This window comes from Malus domestica, chromosome 07 (assembly GCF_042453785.1).
Source record: "Malus domestica chromosome 07, GDT2T_hap1".
Lineage (NCBI taxonomy): Eukaryota > Viridiplantae > Streptophyta > Magnoliopsida > Rosales > Rosaceae > Malus > Malus domestica.
Window position 1 is genome coordinate 26867166 of NC_091667.1, and position 20954 is coordinate 26888119.

General features: G+C 38.5%; 3 protein-coding genes across 3 annotated transcripts; 2 read left to right on the top strand and 1 right to left on the bottom strand.

Annotated features, from left to right (window-relative positions):
- The first annotated feature begins 1333 nt into the window (after positions 1-1333).
- LOC114826093 (uncharacterized) lies at positions 1334-7824 on the top strand. Its single transcript, XM_029105860.2, has 18 exons — positions 1334-1845; positions 1919-2146; positions 2256-2351; positions 2859-2911; positions 3021-3117; positions 3288-3361; positions 3845-3962; positions 4513-4623; positions 4836-4912; positions 5282-5348; positions 5744-5809; positions 5896-6003; positions 6153-6283; positions 6377-6443; positions 6585-6652; positions 6732-6825; positions 7057-7127; positions 7238-7824. Exons 1-18 carry the CDS (start codon positions 1696-1698, stop codon positions 7611-7613), a joined length of 2052 nt encoding a protein of 683 aa, XP_028961693.1. The 5' UTR covers positions 1334-1695; the 3' UTR covers positions 7614-7824.
- A 3503-nt stretch (positions 7825-11327) lies between these two features.
- Positions 11328-12818, top strand: LOC103406307 (probable membrane-associated kinase regulator 4). Its single transcript, XM_029105862.2, has one exon. The coding sequence runs from the start codon at positions 11498-11500 to the stop codon at positions 12584-12586; it is 1089 nt and encodes a 362-aa protein (XP_028961695.1). The 5' UTR covers positions 11328-11497; the 3' UTR covers positions 12587-12818.
- Positions 12819-15793: 2975 nt separating this feature from the next.
- Positions 15794-20248, bottom strand: LOC103401440 (ankyrin repeat-containing protein ITN1-like). The gene is made up of 4 exons (XM_029105861.2): positions 19353-20248; positions 18583-19134; positions 17424-17833; positions 15794-16875 (listed from the first exon to the last, which is right to left on the bottom strand). Exons 1-4 carry the CDS (start codon positions 19372-19374, stop codon positions 16045-16047), a joined length of 1815 nt encoding a protein of 604 aa, XP_028961694.1. The 5' UTR covers positions 19375-20248; the 3' UTR covers positions 15794-16044.
- Positions 20249-20954: the final 706 nt, after the last annotated feature.

Sequence of the window (20954 nt, forward strand, 5' to 3'; positions counted from 1 at the left end):
AAGATAATAAGACAAAAATGAATAATAATATAAAATATTGACGTAGTTTAACCGTGACCAGACAAACAGAAGAAGGGCACGGAAACAAGGAGGGCAGATAATACTTGTCCTCTGCTTTCAAACACTTCTGACATTTTACTGTTAATAAACGGTAACCGAGTGTTTTACCCTGTGGATAAACAAATTGGTTTTTGGACAAAAAATAATAAACAAATAGGTTGCAGGACAAAAGGACAAAAGAAATTATTAAAATTGTCAGAAGTTAAAACCGACACATGCTTTGTGGTCCAAAAAAACATAAAAAATTACAAAGAAATTGGTTGTTGGGGGAAAAATTGATTAAAAAATGTGCAGGGGTTTAAAAACCAAAGAACCACAGATGATGGACAGGTGGATAGAAACGGCAGACCCGATGCAATACTGTACAAAATGGAAAGAAGCACTGCAAAGACTAACATAAGGGGCATTTCAGTCAGTTAACTGCACCAAACAGGTAAGACAACGGAAAACAAAGAAGACACCAAGGGGCATTTAAGACATTACACTGCTCGTAAACAGTGTTTTCCGCTGAGTTTTAGTATATAGATAATGTATGTAAGAAGTTTATATTTAGGACCACGGACATTGCTACCCTTTTCATGCGCATTATTTATCAGCATCCACTGAAAAATAGCCCTATAAAATATATAGTTAAGCCATCTTCAACCGAATGAGTTACGTTTAGTTTCTGTTCAGATTACAGTCTTGTAAGAAATTATTTTTTAACGAACAGCACCATGCTATATCTATATATAATTTCCAATCGAATGGGGCTATTTTTAGCCCCCTCAATAATTTATTATTTTAAGTCCGTTCTTTAATTTTATCGATTATTGTCCCAATGAAATTTCAACGTTCATTAGAATATATTGTTCGTCAATTTATTTGAACTACATTAAATACCTTAAAAATTTTCAATTTAGCTAATATTTGTAAAGATGATTTATGATATGTAACTTGAAAAATAAACGATTCAAAGGGAGAGAGGATCCTCTTTAGATTCTTTTTGTGAGGATCCCGGGATCCTCCAAGCGCATATGTTTATCGTACATCGTACGGCTATTTTTGTCATGTACTGTTTATATTCAATTTTAAATAAAAAAATTACAATAATTTTTTATCACATAATATACGATGATGATTGGAGACAAAAAGAGAATCCCCAAGATCCTGAGGGTCGGGCGAGGATCCTTCTGGGTTCAAGTGAGTTCAGGTGATTAAAATTCAATGAGGATGGACCCACAACTGAACCTCATTTAAAAGAAAAATGGGAATATTTCTTTAAGTAGCTTTCTTACCAAAAAAATGAGAATCATCGGTTAAAATAGAAGTGGACTGGTAGTTTGTAAAGAGCAAGGACACATCAACTCAAACACACACACCCCCCTCCCCCAAAAAACGACGGCGCTTAAGTCCAACAACGTGGCAAACAAAACGCTGACTTGTTCATCCTCTCTTCTTCCCTCCCTCCGTCTGAACTGGCAATGGTTCGCCAAAAAATCCCCAAATCCTTCCCCCATTTCCCCTAAACCCCAAACCCTAAACCTCTCGCCTCCTCGATCCCTCTCCCAAAACATCAAAATCCCTAAAAAATTCAGCTTTTTAGTCAAAATTTCTGAATAATTTCAACAGCTGGAGCGCAAAAAGTCGGAGAAAATGTCGTGGCTGAGATCGGCGGTGAGCAAGGCGGTGGAGGTTGGGAACAAGAACAACCTCACCCGCACCGTCAAGAACTATGCCGACTCCGTCGTCCAGCACGCCGGCCAAGCCGTCGCCGAGGGCACCAAACGGTTCCAGGACCGAATGGTAATTTCACATTTTCCGTCAATTTTCTTTTTGACATTTTCCTCCATTTTTTCACACTCGCATTTGTTTACAGGGAGGTCGGAGCTTTAGGAGTGTGAAGAAGAGTATACAGCGATTGGAGGAAGCGGCTGTGTCCTGCAGGGGGCCTGAAAGACTTGAGATACTGAGGAGGTGGGTGCTGCTGCTGAAAGAGGTTGAGAGGCTAAAGCTTTCTCAGGGTTCTGCGGAAAAGAAGGAGAATGCGCCGGAGCAGCCTGCTGTGGCCGATGACCCGAACGAGATTCGAAAAAGAATCTCTCTGGTTCGATTTTATTTTGTTTTTGCACTTTTATTTCATTTCATACTGTTTTATTGGTTTTGTTGAACTATAGTTTGTAGTGGAAGCTTATGGTTTTTGGTAATGTGATTAGGTTTTGTATTATGATTCTGATGTTGGCGGTGAACCAATGAATTTCCGCGAAGTTTTTCTTCAAAGTCAGGCTTTGGAGGGCATAACACTGTCTATGGTATGAATTCGAGAAAGGAATGCTGCAATAATCAATGCAATTGAAGTATTTAGACATTTTTATGAAAGAAGTGTGCTTTTTTTGTTTTTATTCTTTTAACTAATGATTTTAGAAATAGTTCAGCCAAACCGGTGAGTGCTATGATGGATGAAAGAATGTGGTACATGAAGAGATTGCTTAGTTCATTAGTTAAGGGAAGAACTTAATGGAAGCATGGTGGAAAATGGTTTAAGTCGGGATGATCTTGTTGAATAGGCTGCTCTTTGTATTTTTTCGCAAGCATTATGACATATTCTTTTGGTTGTGAGGCACATGGAGTTTTCTTCTGTAATCAGAACCAGTGGCGTTTTCTTAATTAAGGAAAAAAAGGAGGATTAGGAAACTTATCTTTTTCATCAAATGCCTAAAACCTCTAAAACTGGAATTATCCTAAATGATCTTATATTTTTTTTTTGAAATTACTGATTCTGGAGGTTAACTGCTGGTTAACTCTTTACTATTTCTCAGATTCTTGAAGCTCCAAATGATGAAGAGGTTGCCCTGCTCATGGAGATGTTTAGGTGAGAACCAGGACTGTCCACTAGTGTGTAATGCAGTTCGTGGTCTATTAAGTGCCAGTTTTATTTGTCCGGGTTAGCAAAAATAAGGCCTGAATATATGAAACTGCAGGCTCTGTCTTACTGGAGGAACAGAAGTTCATCATGCGGTAGTGAGCAGTATACAGGACCTGGCAACAGCTTTTTCAAGCTACGAAGATGAAGTATTGGTAAAGATATAAAACTAAGAGTGCACTTGAAGATTATATCAACAAATTGAATTGTGGAAAAGCTTGATATATACATATTTTCTGTAAAGTTTATATAGATATAATTCACGCAAGTCTTGTACTTCTTTTTGCTTAAGTGAAGCATACTAGCTATATTCTCTTGTATTCAGGTAAAACGGGAGGAATTGCTCCAATTTGCACAAGGTGCAATTACGGGGTTAAAGATAAATGCTGATGTCGTAAGGTGTGCACAAGATAACAGAACTCTCTCTCTCTATCTCTCTCTTCACTTGATATAGCAATTTCATGAGTAACTTCTTATGTTTGCCCTAGTTTTATTTACCACACGCATTCACACCCAAAACATGAATGTGAATGAATTATCACCTTGTAAGTTGAATGATCATGAGCAAATCTGATCTTAATACATATTAATCTCTTTTGGCTTTTTCTTTTTTGAGAATAGGCAGTGGATTTTGTTCTTGTATGGATATGGACTAGTCCTGCCACTCTATAGGTGTATGGTTATGCAAATAAATTTGTTTATTTTTATTTTTTAGAAACTTTTACAGATTTGTTGGCTGGGATGGTGACCTTGGGCATTTAATTATCATACTGGTTGGATAGAGCGTAAAAGTGTGAGACTAGACCTCAATGGGTTAAAGGGGTGAGATGCGGCTGATAAACATTTTCTTACCTGTGTATTTATATATGTGTCCTGCTACAGAATAGATGAAGAAGCCTCTAGTCTAAAGAGGAAGCTTGATGCAATGAAACCACCTCTGAAGCCCTCAAATGAAGGGCATGACAAACCATCAGAAGAAACAAAATTGGAAACAATAGAGGTGAGCACAATTGCCATTATTGATTTTTGTGGTTCTAGTGCGTCATTACCTTTTATGTAATTAATCATAAGTTACGAAGACATGTCAAATATTATCAAGTGGAAGACTAGTGGCTTAATGATGCAATTTTAGCCATGGGCGACCCAATAGATAGCTGCTACTATGTGTGCAATTTAAACTTCTGACTTTCTGAATATAATAATAATTATAATATTATTTATATGGGAGGCTGCCATGTAAAAGGTGTCCATTGAAACTGTAACAATTAAAAATTCAAAGTTTACAACATACAGTAAAAGAAGCCATTTAAGAACTCCATGTCTAGGAAAAAAGACAACTGGCTGCTTGGTAGGGATTGAGTAAAATATCATGCACAAGGTGCAAATGAACTATGACAATGTCTTCAGGGTACATTCTGTACATGTCCAAGTTCTGCTTTTATTCCTTCTTTATAAGGTCCAATTTGATGGATTTCTGAAAGCTTTTTATTGGCCAGTTTTGAGTGAAAATTAAGAAAATAATGGATGTGACTGCCCTATGTTTCTTGTAGGCATTAAAAGAAGCACTTACACAAATTCGAGCATGTTCCAGATTAGAAGGGATTTTACTGAAGAAGAAATTGTTGAACAATGGAGATTCTCCAGAGATCCATGCTCAAAAAGTATGTCTTTTGTCGTCCTGCTTCATCATTTATCGGTTACATATCTGAAAGCATGGTTTCAAACTTGTTGGCAGCATCTTGCCTTTATTTCTATAGTTTATGAATTGAGTGCAGCTCGATCCTTTGATTGTTACTTTTGCACCAAGAAATTGCCAATTTTCTTTCAAGGTTATAAACTCCTATTACCAACATTATTTTGGTTGTACACTCAGGTTGATAAACTGAAGGTACTATCAGAATCTCTTGCTAGCTCCTCCGCAAAAGCTGAAAATCGTATTTCAGATCACAGGTATAACAACACTTTAGGAACCATTTGTGCTCATGTTGCTCTTCTATAGTGTTGAAAAGTTGTTACAATTGCTCTTTTTTCTTGTAATATGTATTTTCATTATATTCTCCCTGTTGTCTTGGTTTCAAGTCAAATGTTAAGCTATCGACTAATAAACATTAACTCAAAAGTCAAAACTTTATATGACTTGGCTCGATGTATTGTATCCATATAGAGATTAGTGAACCTTGATGTTGTAACTGTAGTTCAGCGAAGAATTATTGATTTGATTAACACTAATGGCATGCAGTCTCTGCTTCTTTTATTATTGTATTAGATGCACGGAATAGGGAAAACAAAATCACTTTCCTTGTTCTTTCTAAATGACAGACTTCAAAAAGAGGAGGCAATAAAGGTTCGTGTAGCCAGAGCAAGTGAAGTGACTGAAAGAGAGAAGGTAACGTTCTTCAACCGTACTTATTAACAACATGAAGTTTGTACTAAATCCAGACATTTTTATGTAGAGAGGTTTTTATTGGGTAATTGCACTGTTAGCTATCAAGTTTAAAACATGTGGATATTTTATTTTTAGCATCTTTATTCTTGTGGGAAGTATTATTTGAACTCCAAAAGAAGCTTTGTGCAATCCATATGTGAGTGCATGGTGGAGTCTTAAAAGCTAATTTTGAAGTTCATAAACCTCTCCCTTCTTTTTTTCTCCCAAGGGTAAAACCTTCATTTTTGGTTCATGCTAAGGCCTGCTTATAGATGTGGTAGGGATGAAATGCTTCTGTACAAGCATACCACGGGTTTTGGAGAGGGAATTTTAGTTTGTCTTGTGACCATTTTCAGGAAATAACTGCTGAGATTTCAGAGCTTGAAAAAGAAAGGGATGATCTTGAGGCAAAACTGAAAAAGGTGTTTCTGCTTTGATTTTTCCCCTGATCTATTAAATCAATTTGCTCTCCATTGATTGTGAATTTCTAAACACAAACCTTCTGTAGGTTAATATCTCCTTGGCTGCAGCTAATGCTCGCCTTCGCAATACCAGGGAAGAGAGAGAACAATTTGAGGAAGCTAACAATAAGATTGTTTCTCACTGCGAAACAAAGGTTTTGATTATTTTCGAAGTTTTTCTGCCCAAAATGGGAATGGGCTAGGGTTCTTTTTTACTATGCTGCTCACCTTCTGGAATATTTCAGGTTCAGAGTGTTGCACCTTTTGGCCGTTTGCATCATTCAAATCTTTGTTTTGTTCACAGGAAGATGAGCTCTCGAAATCTATTGCATCATGTAAGGTAGAGGCTGATATTCTAAAGACATGGATTAATTTTCTCGAAGATACTTGGGTTCTCCAGCGCTCATATGCAGATATGAAGGAGAAGCAGGTCAAGTATGTTATTCAACTCTATGCAATTGGATTCTTTTCTCTCTTCAAATCTATGCATTGTTATTTAAATAACTCTTGTATTTCTGCATTTTCAAGCGATGAATTGGAGAAACATGAGGACTATTTTTTGAACTTGGCCATTGACCATCTCTCTGCATACAAGGTATTGACTCTCTCTCTCTCTCTCTCTCTCTCTCTCTCTCTATATATATATATATATATATATATATATATATATATATATATATATATATATGATATCTCTTTCAATGTTCTTGACGCGTGCCCTTTATCTTCTATGCAGAAGGAGTTGGGGCCTTCTATCTGCCATATTGGGACGTTTGTAGAGAACCTAAAGAAATTGAGTGAGGGGTAATGTTTCTTAAACTGTGATGGTTGCACATTTATTGTGTTTGCACCGTTTTTAATGTAAATTGACCTGATGAGACAGATCAAAGATGGCATCTAGTGCTGAGAATGAGGATTCCAAAGTATTAAATCCAATAAATAATCTTGAGAAGGAATATTTGGACCACGAAACCAAGGTAAAAATATGTTGTTATAGTATCATATCAGGAATTATGTGTTAGTCTTATTTGTCTATATCTTCTATCATCCCAAATTTCTCTTGCCAGTAGTCTTTTATAGTAACACGTTAGGAATGCTTCAAATATGTGTCTAAGGTTTCTCAGTTCCATAATTTACCTAATTCTATGTGTTGTGCAAAATTTATCTACTAAAAAGTACGAAACATTGATAATGTCCTTTTGTTTCAGATTATTACCACCTTCAGTGTAGTAGATAACATCAAAGAGCAGTTCTATGGCCAACGAGCCGAATTTTCAAGGTATGAACTTGTGGGGGTGTATGAACTTGTTTTGTTTTCCTTTGTACACTTATGTTTGGAGATATTCACCAAAGCCCCCGAATATGATGTACTTGGTTTGCCTATTCCAGGAAAAAAGACCCGAGGGTTAAGGAGCTGTTTATTGATATTGAAAAATTAAGAGAGCAATTTGATGCTATTGAGAGACCAAATCTACAACTGGAGAATCCAGCCCCAAAAGCAGAAACTTCATCTAGTGAAAAGCCGCAGAGCGATCCATCTCACGTCCCAACAGAAAGCACAGGAGCACAGAAAGCAGGGACAGATAAGCAGTCCGGGTCAGGTGCAGTCAAGGCAGAGCAAACGCTTGACACGGAAGCGGAACTAGCTAAGCTGGAATCTGAGTTTGGCAAGGTTGGTCAAGACTACTCAGCAGAGGAGATTAATGACTGGGAATTTGATGAACTTGAAAGGGAATTCCGTTCTGGTGATTCATCAGCCAAATAGCCCAATACTTATGCTGGCTAGGCGATCGTCACCTGTGTATTATAAGCATGATATAAGACTGTCCTGACCTCCGAAAAGTTGCACATACTTCAATTTGTAACTTCATTGTAACGAGTGACGGATTATCCATTTGTTAATTCTTCCTTAAATTCTCGAACCGGTATGTTGTATTCTGGAATTACAAATGAATGAATGGTGTAATTTGGATGTAGCCGGTGATCACAACGCTCTTTTCGACAATTTAGCTTCTTCACACCGTGTCCCGTAGAACTGTTCGATGCCAATGAGAATGTGGCTACAATTGTGTTTCTCTTCCTGGAGTGGCGGACGCCGGATGTCCACCGGATGTTTATGCCGGCCTTTCAGACCCACAAATGGAGGTATCCAGAGAAGAATGTGGGGTTTCAAGCTCTTTTGTTTATGTGGACTTGAAAAGGTTTCCCGTTATAGAAGTATAATTTTTGTTTTATGTTTCAAGAGCACCATAATTACGCAGGGCCTCCTATGTTTTTAGCACAAAGGGAACAGAAGCTAGTGGCCTGGACAATAAACATTTCTCCACCCAAAAGTCCTTTCTACAAAAGCAGCTTCTAAAACGACTTCCCAAAGAAGTTAGTTTCAATCTATTGTTTCATTTCTTTCTTTTGTGGGATGCCCGGCAAAGGGTGCCCCAATTAATCCATCCATAGAGGCTCTACATGTCAATCCTTGAACCAATCAGATAGCTCAAGCATCCTGGATTTTAGGGTTGTGGGTCATTTTTTAATATAATTTGGTTATGATATTTGTCATTGCATATAACGTCAGAGTTGTGCTAGGAATAGTCGTCACGGGAGCAGTGATTATCAACCATTGATGCGTTATGGAATTGATCTAATCAACCACTAACAATTACTCACACACGCGAGTGACTATTATTAACATTTTTCATAAAGGTAAATGTAATACGTATTGGTTGTTCGATCCTTATTATATAGGAGAAATTCTTGTGTCCAGACGTCTGTATAAGATACAGACACAAATGAGTGAGACCTAAAAAGGTGGGCAAAACCAAAATACAAAAGAGTGAGATATTTTATGTGTGGTTGGACAACCTCGTGATCTGGACGTCTGCAACTAAGAAATTCTCCTTATTCGGGGATGCAAGAGTTAAAAGTAGGAGAAGGTATTGACATTGTAAAGTTTGATATTGTGGAGTAGGGTTTGGGGCAAGTCATGTCCAAGTGGGGTGTTTTGTGACTACTCAAGCCTTTAAAATCTAAGCTGGGATTCTATTTAAATGTACAGTTTGGAGCCTGGACCCAAGCTAAAGAAAACACATTTATGAATGCTTGCTGTAAGAGGACAATCGTGCCTACTACTTAGTGCCGTTTGTCTCAAGAAAATGAGAGAGAGAACAAAACAATCCAACTTTGATGCCAACATATGGATATTTTAGAAAGTGGGAGAGGCCACAAATATAAACCTTGTGTGCTATGGCATACTGACGTCAGCATGCGACACCTCTCACACAAAGATAGACCTCTGCATGTAAATTCGATTTAGGGTTACTTTTTATGTAAGGCGCCGCATACTAATGCATATATGCAAAATTTCTCCACTACAAGTCTACAATATGCGTACTATTATCAATACCCAAACCCTGAATTCTAAACTCAAAACTTAGTACGTGCGTTATAATTTGAGTGAATTTAGATATGCTACATTAGCATAATCAGCTGACCAAAACATATGATCAACTTTAGTAGCTAGTGAGTGGTGAGGTAGTATGGGGAATGGAATAGGCTATCATAAGAGTCATGGCCAACCATTTGGTTTGGGTTTTGACAAAGGAGGGAATCCCATTACAGTTTTTTAGTGGTTAAAATTTGAGAAGAAGAAAATAAAACACAGCAAAAGATGGAACGCAAAGATGGGGAGTGTGTTGAGAGGGAGAAGACAAACGAAAGGCATTCCTTCCGGAAATATCCCTTTCCCACCACCAACTGTCGGCTTCTGTCTTGGCCATGTTTGAGGTTGACAATTTTCTCATTTTCTAGAAACTAAAAAGAAACTCTTGTCCACAAATTTGATAATTTTTCGAGGATAATATTGTTTGGCTGTTTTATACATGAAATATTGTCTAATACGAGAAAAACTTATGTGTGAGTGTTTGACCACATCATCCATATTATATTTGTTATAAAAGCATAAGACTCATTGTATTATGATCTAGATCAACGCCAAGTTGGAATAAACCGGTAAGAACTAGTCAAACATCCCCACCAAAGGGTCCCTTATTTATACTACGTATTAAGAAAATCGTCTTAGTAGACCAATGAATGTAAAATTAGTATTGTGTCTTAGTACTCTAAATCAGTTTAAATATAACTTTAATAACTAAGGAGTGATGTAGCAATTTTGATTTATCATTCGTCACTGCACACTCAACTTTTTACTCCTCGTGTCTCTACTCTCCTATAGAACTCAAATATATAACATGTGCCGTCAATTCTAGTACGATATACATATGCAAAGATAACTTGTTAAAATTGCAAAAGGATAATTCGTGCATGCATGTCAAGTTTTAATTTGTGTGCGAAATGAAATATGACACATAAGCATCAAAGATATGTGTGCATGCACGTAAAAATATGAAATAAAAGTGAAGAACAAACCCAGGAATCCAGTAAAAGTAGCAGATGATCAGGTGAAGAATATAAAGTGATTATTTAGTTCTAATTACTGCTCTATTGGATTACAAGAGCTTTTTCAACCTTTAGCTCCAAGCATTACTCCACTGATTAGAAAAGCTTTTCAAGTTTTGTTTTCATAGAGAGAGAGAGAGAGAGAGAGAGAGAGAGAGAGAGAGAGAGAGAGAGAGAGAGAGAGTTATTTAAACTCTTGGACTGCAGAAAAAAAGCCAGGTTTTGAGACGTGGGGTTGGTCTCGAATTTGAATTTTACCACAAAGATGGTGAGTTTGAGAAGTACTTAAAGAAATACTTATTTTCTTGAGCATGCGCCTAATTTTTGGGTTATTAAACTCACTAATTGAATAGGTGGCATTGGTTTGCTTGACTGCTAGTCTACTGCAGTCTCCCCATGTCAATTATTTTATATGCTTTCAAACAAAAATTTGTTATGGTAACTTTCAACGATTCAAGCATTGTTTATGTTGAGATGTTGAAATCTAAACAAGTAAAAATTCAAACAATTTTGTGTCTAACAAATACCAAGTCACTGAACAATAGCCGGCCTAGGCCAAGTTGATGATTGTAATTAAGGGGTTAAAGCAAATCATCAATAGATATTAATCCTTTAATCATGGTTCTTGCTTAATTAAGCATTTTTAGATATTATGGACCACAATATTCGTCTTTTTTCACAACTTAGGAACCTTAAGGTTGATTGGAAAATTCATATGGCCCCAAATTAAAGTTCTAAACTTAATGATGCTAACTACAACACTTTTCAAGGAGTCCTATATAGGGCAGATCGTTGAAATACATTATGAAGTGGCCTCCACAAAACATGTCAAAAATTGTGTAAAAAAATTAGTGTAACAAATCCGTCCCCATATATATATATATGTGTGTGTGTATGTATGTACATACATACATACATACATATTCCTTTTTTCCAAAATATAAACAATGAGAGAAACATAAACAAAGAAATAGACAACCACAGATTTATAAATGATAGAGAAAAAGAAAACATTTAGAAATGAGCCAACAGAAAAAGGTCCACATCGAATTTTATATTTGGAATTTGGCAGCACTAAAAAAATATTCGAAAAACAGTTTATTTTTTACTATAAGTTGGCACCATCGACAATCTCTAAAGGTTGCACAACAACTTTCAAAAACCTCACAAAGCTCGTCTTCAAGCACCACAGAAGCCATGGCTGTAGACCACCTATCCTGTGACCATGCAGACGACGACTACATCGACATGGATGTCGGTTCGTACTCTGCCTTCCTCAACCATTCCATGAGCTCTCCTCCACACCCCAGAGAGTTTGAGTTTCAAATGTCATCCACTTCTTTGGAGAGAGATCCCCCCACAACTTCTCCAGCTGATGAGCTCTTTTACAAAGGGAAGCTCCTTCCCCTCCACCTCCCCCCGCGCTTACAAATGGTCGAGAAACTACTGCAGAACTCCTATTCTAGTTTTGATCACCAAAAAGATATGTTTGAAGAATTCTATAGCACTCCATTGGCCACCACTGCCCCAACTCCAACCACAACCAGCACCCCATTTGAGTCCTGCAATATATCGCCTTCGGAGTCTTGCCAGGTTAGTAGGGAGCTGAACCCCGAAGAGTATATTTTGGAGTACTCAACTGAAGTGAGCGGCTTCATAAATGAAAACCCGAAAAAGTCTTGGACCAAAAAGTTCAGGCAGTCATTGCTTAGTTCAAAGCTGAAGTCTTCCCGGGCTTACCTCAAGTCTCTGTTTGGCAAATACAGTTGCTCCAATGAGTCCAGTGCAGCTGCTGCCAGGCATGCACATGGAGGAATGGTTTTCAAATCTGAGGATTTAAGTAAATATATGAAGACATCCAAGAACCCATTTGGACACACTCAGAGGGAGAAATACCGAATGTCTGCCTCTGGCGCGAGGAGCTTCAGCAAAGACAAGATCATTGAGGATGGTGCTGCTCTCCACAGGAGATCATTCTCACTGGCCATCAAACGGAATTCAACGAAGATCTCGACATCCTCTTCATCATCTTCGGGCTCTTCATCTTCTTCTTCATCATCTTCAAATCATTCAAGTGGGACTCAGGAGCTGCAGTTTCTGAAGAGATGCAACAGTGCAAGTTCCGAAATTGAGAGTTCAATTCAGGGGGCAATTGCACATTGCAAGCAGTCGCAGCAACCTTTCCGTTCAAGAAAGACAGTAAGTGAAGTTGGGTTCTACTCGTTGTCAGCTTCCAGGATAGCAGTTTGCGAGGATCAAGAAAGACCGGAGCTTTGCAGGGGCTGAAGGGGATCTCAGTGAGTGAGAGGGGGGATGGCAAAGTACAAACTTTTGACTTGTGTTAGTGATGTGCTCTTTCTTTCCTTCTTTCACAAATTGATATATGGATATGCTTTGATTCAGTGCAAGGCTGTCAGAAACTCTGTCATGGCAAGATATCCTATGGAAGAAGTTTTGATTAAGTTAAATTGAGCGCAAACAAATAAGGATTAACCAACACAAATTTCGAACCTTCAAATCAGCAAGCATTTAACAATTTTGATTTACTGATGTCTTTTAAATCACCTGATACTTTCTAGTAATCATTTTCTTAGACAGGACGTCATGCTTTTCCCTATTCCTGACAACTGTTTCACTTCCAGCAAATTCCGTAGCTCTAGACTTCAACTAGCTAAGTTTTGAATCTACGATAGCTATCTTTTAAGATGTCATAAACAAGTGAATTGGGAAAGAAAAGTTCGGGATAATATCCGCGTCAACAGTCTTCATCAACCCTGATTTTATTCAAGGAGTCACCCAATGGACCATGAATCAATGAACAAAAATAAATAAATGAATCTTCTCATCATCATATATGGATAGCTAATTTTATTCAACATCCATCAATTCAATGAGCCGACATCATTCCCCGATGAATATTTAAGTGCAAAGTACCTTCGATTAGGCAAAGATCAACATCATTATGTCCCAGCCAATCATCAAACCCCGAGTTTCGAAAATCCCACCCATCTCCCCCTCAAGAGTAGCCAGGAGACACCAGCCTCCATTATATGTATTAACAGAAGAAAATGATTCTTGGATCAACAATGAAAACGTATTCACTCATTCTTACTGCATCAAACAAAGTAATTCTAAGGCACAGTATAGGTGAAACAAATTACGAAGTTGACAAAGGGAAGTAAATGTGCAACAATTTAATACAAGAGGAAATCTTCAAGTGCAAGTAAAAGAAAACAGCCTTTACTTTGGCTTTTGTTCCTTCCCCTTTTCTTTTCCCAGATACTCCCTAGTGGGAAATATAAACCTTAAATTAAGTGAGCATGTCAGCTAAAATTTTGACAGGATTACAGCAAAAAAGAGCAATTAAAAGGTCTAATTGATGTTGTTGAGCACTATGGGTTAGCAGATACACATCTAACCACAAACCTTTTTCCCCACCCAAATTTTAATGTTAACTGGGAAAAAGAAGGAAACGGTAGGGCATGCAGACCAGCTGGATTGCTAGTTAGATCAGCACAGAAGGCACAAAGTTAGCATAAAAAACTGAGGTATAGCATCCACAACCATTTTTGCCCAACAGAGATCGGTATGTACTATGTAACAACATTAGTTCTACCTCATTCTCGACTATCTTCCTCTTTAGGTAGAAGTTTTGATTTTCCATTTGGTATCCACGGACACGGGCTTATATCATATTCAGAATTCAATGTCAATAGCATAAACTAAACTCTAACCTTGGTCATGTAAGATTACATTTGTTCTTGGCTAAAATAGTTTAAAGGTCAACTGAGGCGGAAAATGATTGGTTATTTAGTTTGTTATTTTTTCGGCTTAATCTAAGAACGGGCTTTTGGAAGTTTTAGAATTTATACTAAGCTATCCCTGGAACCTGGAAAATTTGGATGTAGCTTAAGCTCATTGTAGAAGCCATTATTTGACATTTTCTCTTTTCGATCCTTTCATATCTTTTCTTGTGATAGCATAACAATTATACCATAAACATATGATATTCGCAAACAAGCAGATAAGGCAATTGCTACTCTTCATTTAACTACACAAACATCGTAATAAATCCAAACCTCTGCATAATCAACAGAAATTTTCCACTACGAAACAAAGGTAAACTAAGCCCGCCATCTATGACCATTACAGCTGACTATAATCTGTACTTAAAGACTATGATTTTTGTCAATGCATCACAAACAGACGTCTTTTATCATTCTTTCTGGTATGCACATCCTACTGAAAACCAAAACATAACACACAAACCCGATTGAGGAAGAATTTACATGCACTGCAGAGCTGTAACTCGTTCGAAAATCAAGTGCCTTAGTGCCTTGATTTATCGGCATCCATCTTTATGGGCAGTTGCATTCATCCAGATGGATCTTGCCATTTCCTGAACACGAACAAATTCAATCGTCCACATGAACACAAATATTCGTCCACACAATCAAAACACGTACACACGCGTACACAAACATGTACTAGACAAATATCAGTATACGACTATATGTTATCGTACCCAGTGCACAAGGCTTCCGCTTTACGCAGGGTCTGGGAGAGGTGAATGTCGGCTAGCCTTACCCCCATTTATGGAGAGGCTGCTCCCAAATACAACTATATGTTATGTATGGAAAAATTAAGTCGACGCATTTGCCATTTACCAGTAATTATGCAGGACACAAGTTACTTGACTGCAGCTTGATAACAATCTGCCACAAAATATATTCCAACTACCAAGCTATATCTGTCCCACAAAGCATCAAAAGCATACTCCTATATGACTCTCTACAACTAAAAAGTTCAGAACTTCGCTTTCAGTAACATGTTGAAATCGATTGCAGTCCATACAAATAATGCATCAAATTAATCACCTTATTTCGCTTTCAGTAACATGTCGAAATCAATTGCAATATAATCACCTTACTTCGCTTTCAGAATTAACCATACAAATAATGCATCAAATTAATCACCTTGCAATCAAACTCAAAACTTCCTAATCGCAATACACAATTCAAAAACGCAGAAAACAAAAACAGGGTTACCTGCCAACAGTTTCTGAAACTCAGAATCCGAGTTGAGCTCCCTCTCCAAAGCTTGTACGTGGTTTCTCAGTACTCGGTAAGACAAAGGAAGCAGCTGCATTAGTAATAAAACCAGTGAGTGATTAGGAGATTAAGAATTAATATTTGAATCAGTGGGTTTTTTCAGCAAAATATTAGGATTTTTTGGGTTTTGCTTGATGTTTGAACCTTTTGCGTCGCCATGGAGGAGTTCCCGACAATGCGCTTGAACGTTTCACAAAATTCGAATTGTCAATCGTGTTGTATGACATGACAACAAAAAGTTTAAGATATTTAACGTGTTATGCTTCATAGCAATCGCATGAGTTGTTCCGTTGACAAAAATAATACCGACACATCGCGAACGACATATGAACAATAAAAACGGGCTATGTAACAAAAACTAGTACTAGCTACTCGTGAAAAGTAAAACAAAACATAAAGTTTACTCGTCTTCACAAATATATATATACAAGACAAGTGCAGTTTTTCCAAGTAAAAGCCAAGCAGAGTATAAACTGCGGGCAGATAAATATACGGCTGTTATTCGACTCCAGGATCTTTCCTGGAGGTCACGGATATACCTAAACACCTCTGCACCAACTCAACATCCATTTTCGTAGTGTTTTTAGTCTCTACAATTCCTCTAAAATGGTGCAAATTCAGTGCAAATTCAGATCAAAGGGCATAAATTCGGTCGATTTCCGAATTGGAATAGTCAGAGGGCATCCATGAGTTGGAACCGCTCCTCCTCGTGTGCTTCTCCCTCTTCCTCATGGACCGTGTCCGCTTTGACTTCACCACGTAGTATGTCATGGTGCCGAGAACAGCCGCCATTATCATTCCCCCAACCATTGTTACAAGAATGGCGGCCCATTTGTGGCGCTGGCCAACCACTATGTAAGAGGAGGCTATGAATGCCACCGAAGTGCAGACTGAAGCCAGCCACATCAACTTGTTTATTATCTCCACCACCCGTTTCTCTGCCTTTGTCTCGCCTCTGACCAAGGTAATTTGGACAACCACAACAGCCAAAGACGTAAAGAGGGCAATGGCGTTGAAAATGAAGAAGATTTTGAAAGGAAGGCCCTTCACTACCACGGCAGTCCCGTCATCATGATCACCACCTGGCACAGTAAAGATAGCGGCAAAGGCAACTGTTGCGAATAGAACAGCGACCACAGTCACTGAGTTAGTGGCGTTGTTGATTCCTTCCCTGTGGAGCTTTCTAAGTTCTTTGGAAATATTGTGAACGTTTTTATTGGTTTTCTTTGTTTGTTCAAGCTGGATATGGACATCGTTCTTGATCTGAGTCACAGTCTTTCTCAGTTCATCCCTTGGTTGGTTCAGTTCATTAGCCTTCACAGCACCATAGCGATAAAGGCAACCCCTTATTTCCGAGGCTTCTTCGGAAAGTGGAAGTGCATCAGCAATGTCAAGAGCCGTTTTTGTGTCTCTGTTCAGTGCATTAACATTGCTGTCTGGGAGGAGTAACAACTCATTCACTATCTGCAAAGAAAGATACAATAATCAGTACATATAAATCTATAGCGGAGATATACAATCATGAAGGGAAGAATCATGGCTACACTAGTTCAGCTCGAGCCAAAGCTAAAACTAGTGCAGAAAATACAACAGAGGTCCCTAGAAACTGATGGGGGTTTTTAGCCAACTTGATTTTTTTTTGTTCACACCGCACTAGAAAATAAGAACTCATAGTTCATTGCAACTATTTTTTACTGTGCAAATTAACTTAGATCAGAAAAGGAAATTGCTAAAGAAGAATAGTTCGTATCATAGAAACCATGTGCACAGATCAGATGTCCGGAGCAAGGATTTTTAAAATGGCAAAAGAATAAATCTATATAAACCTTATACACTCTGGGCAGATAAATAAATTTTCATTACCTAGTACATACTAAAAGAAAATTACTTACAGCATTGACTCATGATATTTGTGGGACTAAATCCGCCGTCACTATATCAAAAGAATTTGAATTCACAGCCATATATCAAACATCAGTAAAGACAAAGGTAAAGTGAGAACCCAGACATACCTCTGCTCGCTTCTTCCTGGTGGCAATATGCAACGCTGTGTTCCCAAATTTGTCTGGAAGCATTACAATTGCGGGGTCTGCCCCTAGTAGCAATTTCACCACCTCACAGTTTGTCCCCTTTACAGCCATATGCAATGCAGTTTGCCCTTTCTTGTCAGTTCTTCGGGCCAATTGTGGATCCTTTGTAAGCAATGCCCTTACAATCTCCGCATGCCCCTGTCTTGCAGCTAGATGCAATGCATTCTTCCCGTTTGATCTAGAAATTTCCAACAAGGTAGAATCCTTCGACAGCAGTTCATCAACTACCGCTACATGCCCTTTATGAGCTGCGGATATAAGTGGGGTTGAATTTGCCGGGCCCAGTGTTTTGCTTAGCCCAGGATCATGATCTAGGAGTACCTGGACAATGGCTGCAAGAAAAGTAGGAGTATGAATGTAATGTCCAATGGCACAGAAGCATTCAAAACAGGTAGCTGCAACTTTCATTTTACTCAGATAACAATCAGAAATCATTATTTGAGGATTGCCAAGGGACCAGGAAACAAGTGACTAGTAGAGGCACCAGCCGTTTTAGGAAAACCCCTGCATTAAATTCCATGATCAACGGAAAAAAGGTATGCGCTCTCCATAAGCAGCAAATGCAAGTCCTGATTAAGCAGAAAGCTTCAAAATACGACTAATAATTCATGATTTGTTTCACAACATGAGGCAATTCCTCTCACATAACTATCGATTTAATACTACCAGTGCAGCTTAACTAATATCATCAAAATCCCGAATGCCTCACTCTCTATGAATCAATATCTCAAAAAACAGACAGCCTTCTGGTTAACGAGAAAATACAGAAAGCAGACAACACTTTTATGCAGCACATAATTGGATACTCCATCAACCAAAATGAACCAGTCTCTCAAATCATAAATCAAGAAGATCGAATACATTGTATTTCTTAGTTCGCATTATTAACAATTGAAAGAACAAGAGAAATGACATAGCCAGATCCCAACATCTCAAAGATGCAAACTTTTATCCTAATATCCTCTTACCATCTTTTACCAAACCACCCAAATTCACAAACCACACAATTAAAATTAAAATTAGACTAAGAGATTCAAAATCCAAATTAGCACAAATTAGCACAAATGCTGAAGATCATTACCATGGTGTCCTTGACTTGCAGCAGCATGCAAGGGGTCGAACCCGGACCTGTTCTTCTTCGTAACGGTCTCCTTGTTCGAATACTTCAACAGCTCCTTAACCACATCAAGGTGCCCTTTATCCGCCGCCGTGAACAAAGCCGTCTCTCCCAGCTCATTCACCTCATTCACCACCGCCGCCCGGACCTCAGCCACCTCCGTATCAAACTCCGCACCGCTTACGGTCCCCACCATCTGCGAATCGATATCGCCGAGAATCTTCTTTACGGCGGCTAGATCCGCGCGCTGAGCCGCCAAGTGAAGCTCCGTGTCGTTGTGCCGCCCCGTCACCTGCTTCACGTACTTCTTCTTCCCCGCCTGGTCAATCCGCTTTCCTGAGTTGGAAAGCACCAAAGCCGGCGCCGACGCGGTGGAAGACGGCGACGGCGAGTTGGAAAGCACTAAAGCCGGCGCTGACGCCGTGGAAGACGGAGACGGCGACGGCGATGGCTCGGCCAGAGGGTTTTGGCTCGGCTGTGCAGTCATCAGACCCTTCCCTAAATCCGTATCACCTCCTACAAGTTCGATAATAATCACAAATAATACACAAATGATCAGAAACAAAACCTGTTTGGTTCAGAGGAAAGTGAAGGAGGCAACTTTCCGGGAAAATAAAAGACGGGTTTAATCAAATCAGAGAATCTTGTTTTCTTTTTCTGAGGTATATTTTCCCGGAAAATAATCAAATCAGAGGAATTCAAAAGTAAAAAAAATCTAGAGAGAGAAAGTGTACCTTGCTCAATTGGGGACGCCATGAGAGAGAGAAAGAGAGAGTCTGAAAGTGGAGGCTGCTGGGTTGCAGAGGAGGAAAATTGGGGGAGTGAAAAGACGGAAAGGGGAAAGGATAGGAAGACAAAAAAGATGAGGAGGACTGGGAGGAAGGAGGGAGGAAATGGGAGTCGCGATTAGTGGTGGCTGTTTTGGAATTTTGCTTCCCCCAGTTTGCTACTCTCTCTCTCTCTCACTTTCCATGTCATCGCCTCAACAAACGATATTTACCTAACTTTCTCTCTGACTTGCATTTGCCGCGAAAAATTACTTCTCTTTTTCTTTTAATCTTTCGACACCATTTCCCTTGTTTTTTTCTTTTTTTTTTTAGACAGAAAGGTAATTTCACACCAACCCAAGATAGTTACAAGAAAAGAGGCCCAACAACAATATGCAGTCAAAATATGGGCCACCAAAGGAAACAAAAAGAAAAGCCCAAAAACAGACCTTTGAGCCCAACACAGAAAAAACACTGGAATAGCCTAACAACTTCCAAGCCTCTGGACCGCTACTTTCTAGCCATCTGAAACAGAGTCTCCTGCAATCAACATAAATCAAAACGTGCAGAGCCCCAAAAAAGGCTGAAAGGAAGACTCCGAACTCCTTCAACGAGCACCACATTGTTTACCACCGCACATTGAAAGAAACCAGTCAGGGGAAGGAGGTAGTGTAAACACCCGAGCCGAAGCACTACACACCTTCTTTAAGAACAGTGAAAAATCGCGTTTTAACTGCAAGAAATCGCAATGATGAAAAGCAGGTAACAAACAAGATTGCGAGATCGATGTAGGATGGAGTTGATTGCTAAGGAAAGGGAGTGGATTGGAGGTGGAAGGAAGTGGATAATGGAAGTAGGGGCTAAGCACAGTAAAAGCAGGCATAAGAGATTACAGATTAAGGGACCAATGGTTACAAATGTTTAGTCGATGGACCATTATTTCAAAGGAAAACTAATGAAAATGGTTTGAAAACTTTGAGTTTTAATGATAAGGACAAAATAAAAGGTAAAGTAAATAGTACCATGGGTTGTAAAAATGTGGTTTTTTTGTTAAAGTGAATAGTATCGTGGGTTTTTCGTTAAATCTCCCTTATTTCAATTGGGTTAAAATTAAAGGACAATTGCTACAATTTTTTTCTTTCACTTTTTACTTGCAAAATTATAGTCGGCTACATGTACAAAAATAACTTAATTAATGCGAGTATCAAACAACAATCGTCTGAGAGAACAATGACCTCTTACATACAAATAATCAAGTTTTTTTTTTTTTTTTAATTTTTACAAGATTGAATTTTCTTTTGGTTTAAATTTTAAAGAAACACTAGTCACATGGTATCTCCGATTAAAGACAGGTTTTATCATGACACTTGGTTAGGATAACGTACTCTTTATGCACAAAAATTCAAATCTGCTTTCTCGTGAATAAAAATAGTAAATGATATTGCATTGTTACAAACAGAATGAATGTTAATATTTAAATTTTATCTATGTAGTTTGAGTAAAGTTGTACAATAATTCATGTAATTCAAGTTGTCATGATGTAACTATCAGCCTTCATGCACGCGCATG

Excerpts from the sequence above, each read along its gene's own strand:
- LOC114826093 (XM_029105860.2), top strand. The coding sequence starts at position 1,696 with ATGTCGTGGCTGAGATCGGCGGTGAGCAAGGCGGTGGAGGTTGGGAAC. Across the intron at positions 2,147-2,255 it reads TTCGAAAAAGAATCTCTCTG|GTTTTGTATTATGATTCTGA; the intron begins GTTCGATTTTAT and ends TAATGTGATTAG. Across the intron at positions 2,352-2,858 it reads AGGGCATAACACTGTCTATG|ATTCTTGAAGCTCCAAATGA; the intron begins GTATGAATTCGA and ends ACTATTTCTCAG.
- LOC103406307 (XM_029105862.2), top strand. The coding sequence starts at position 11,498 with ATGGCTGTAGACCACCTATCCTGTGACCATGCAGACGACGACTACATC.
- LOC103401440 (XM_029105861.2), bottom strand. The coding sequence starts at position 19,374 with ATGGCGTCCCCAATTGAGCAAG. Across the intron at positions 19,135-19,352 it reads GGCGTCCCCAATTGAGCAAG|GAGGTGATACGGATTTAGGG; the intron begins GTACACTTTCTC and ends TCGAACTTGTAG. Across the intron at positions 17,834-18,582 it reads TGCAAGTCAAGGACACCATG|CCATTGTCCAGGTACTCCTA; the intron begins GTAATGATCTTC and ends CTTTTCTTGCAG.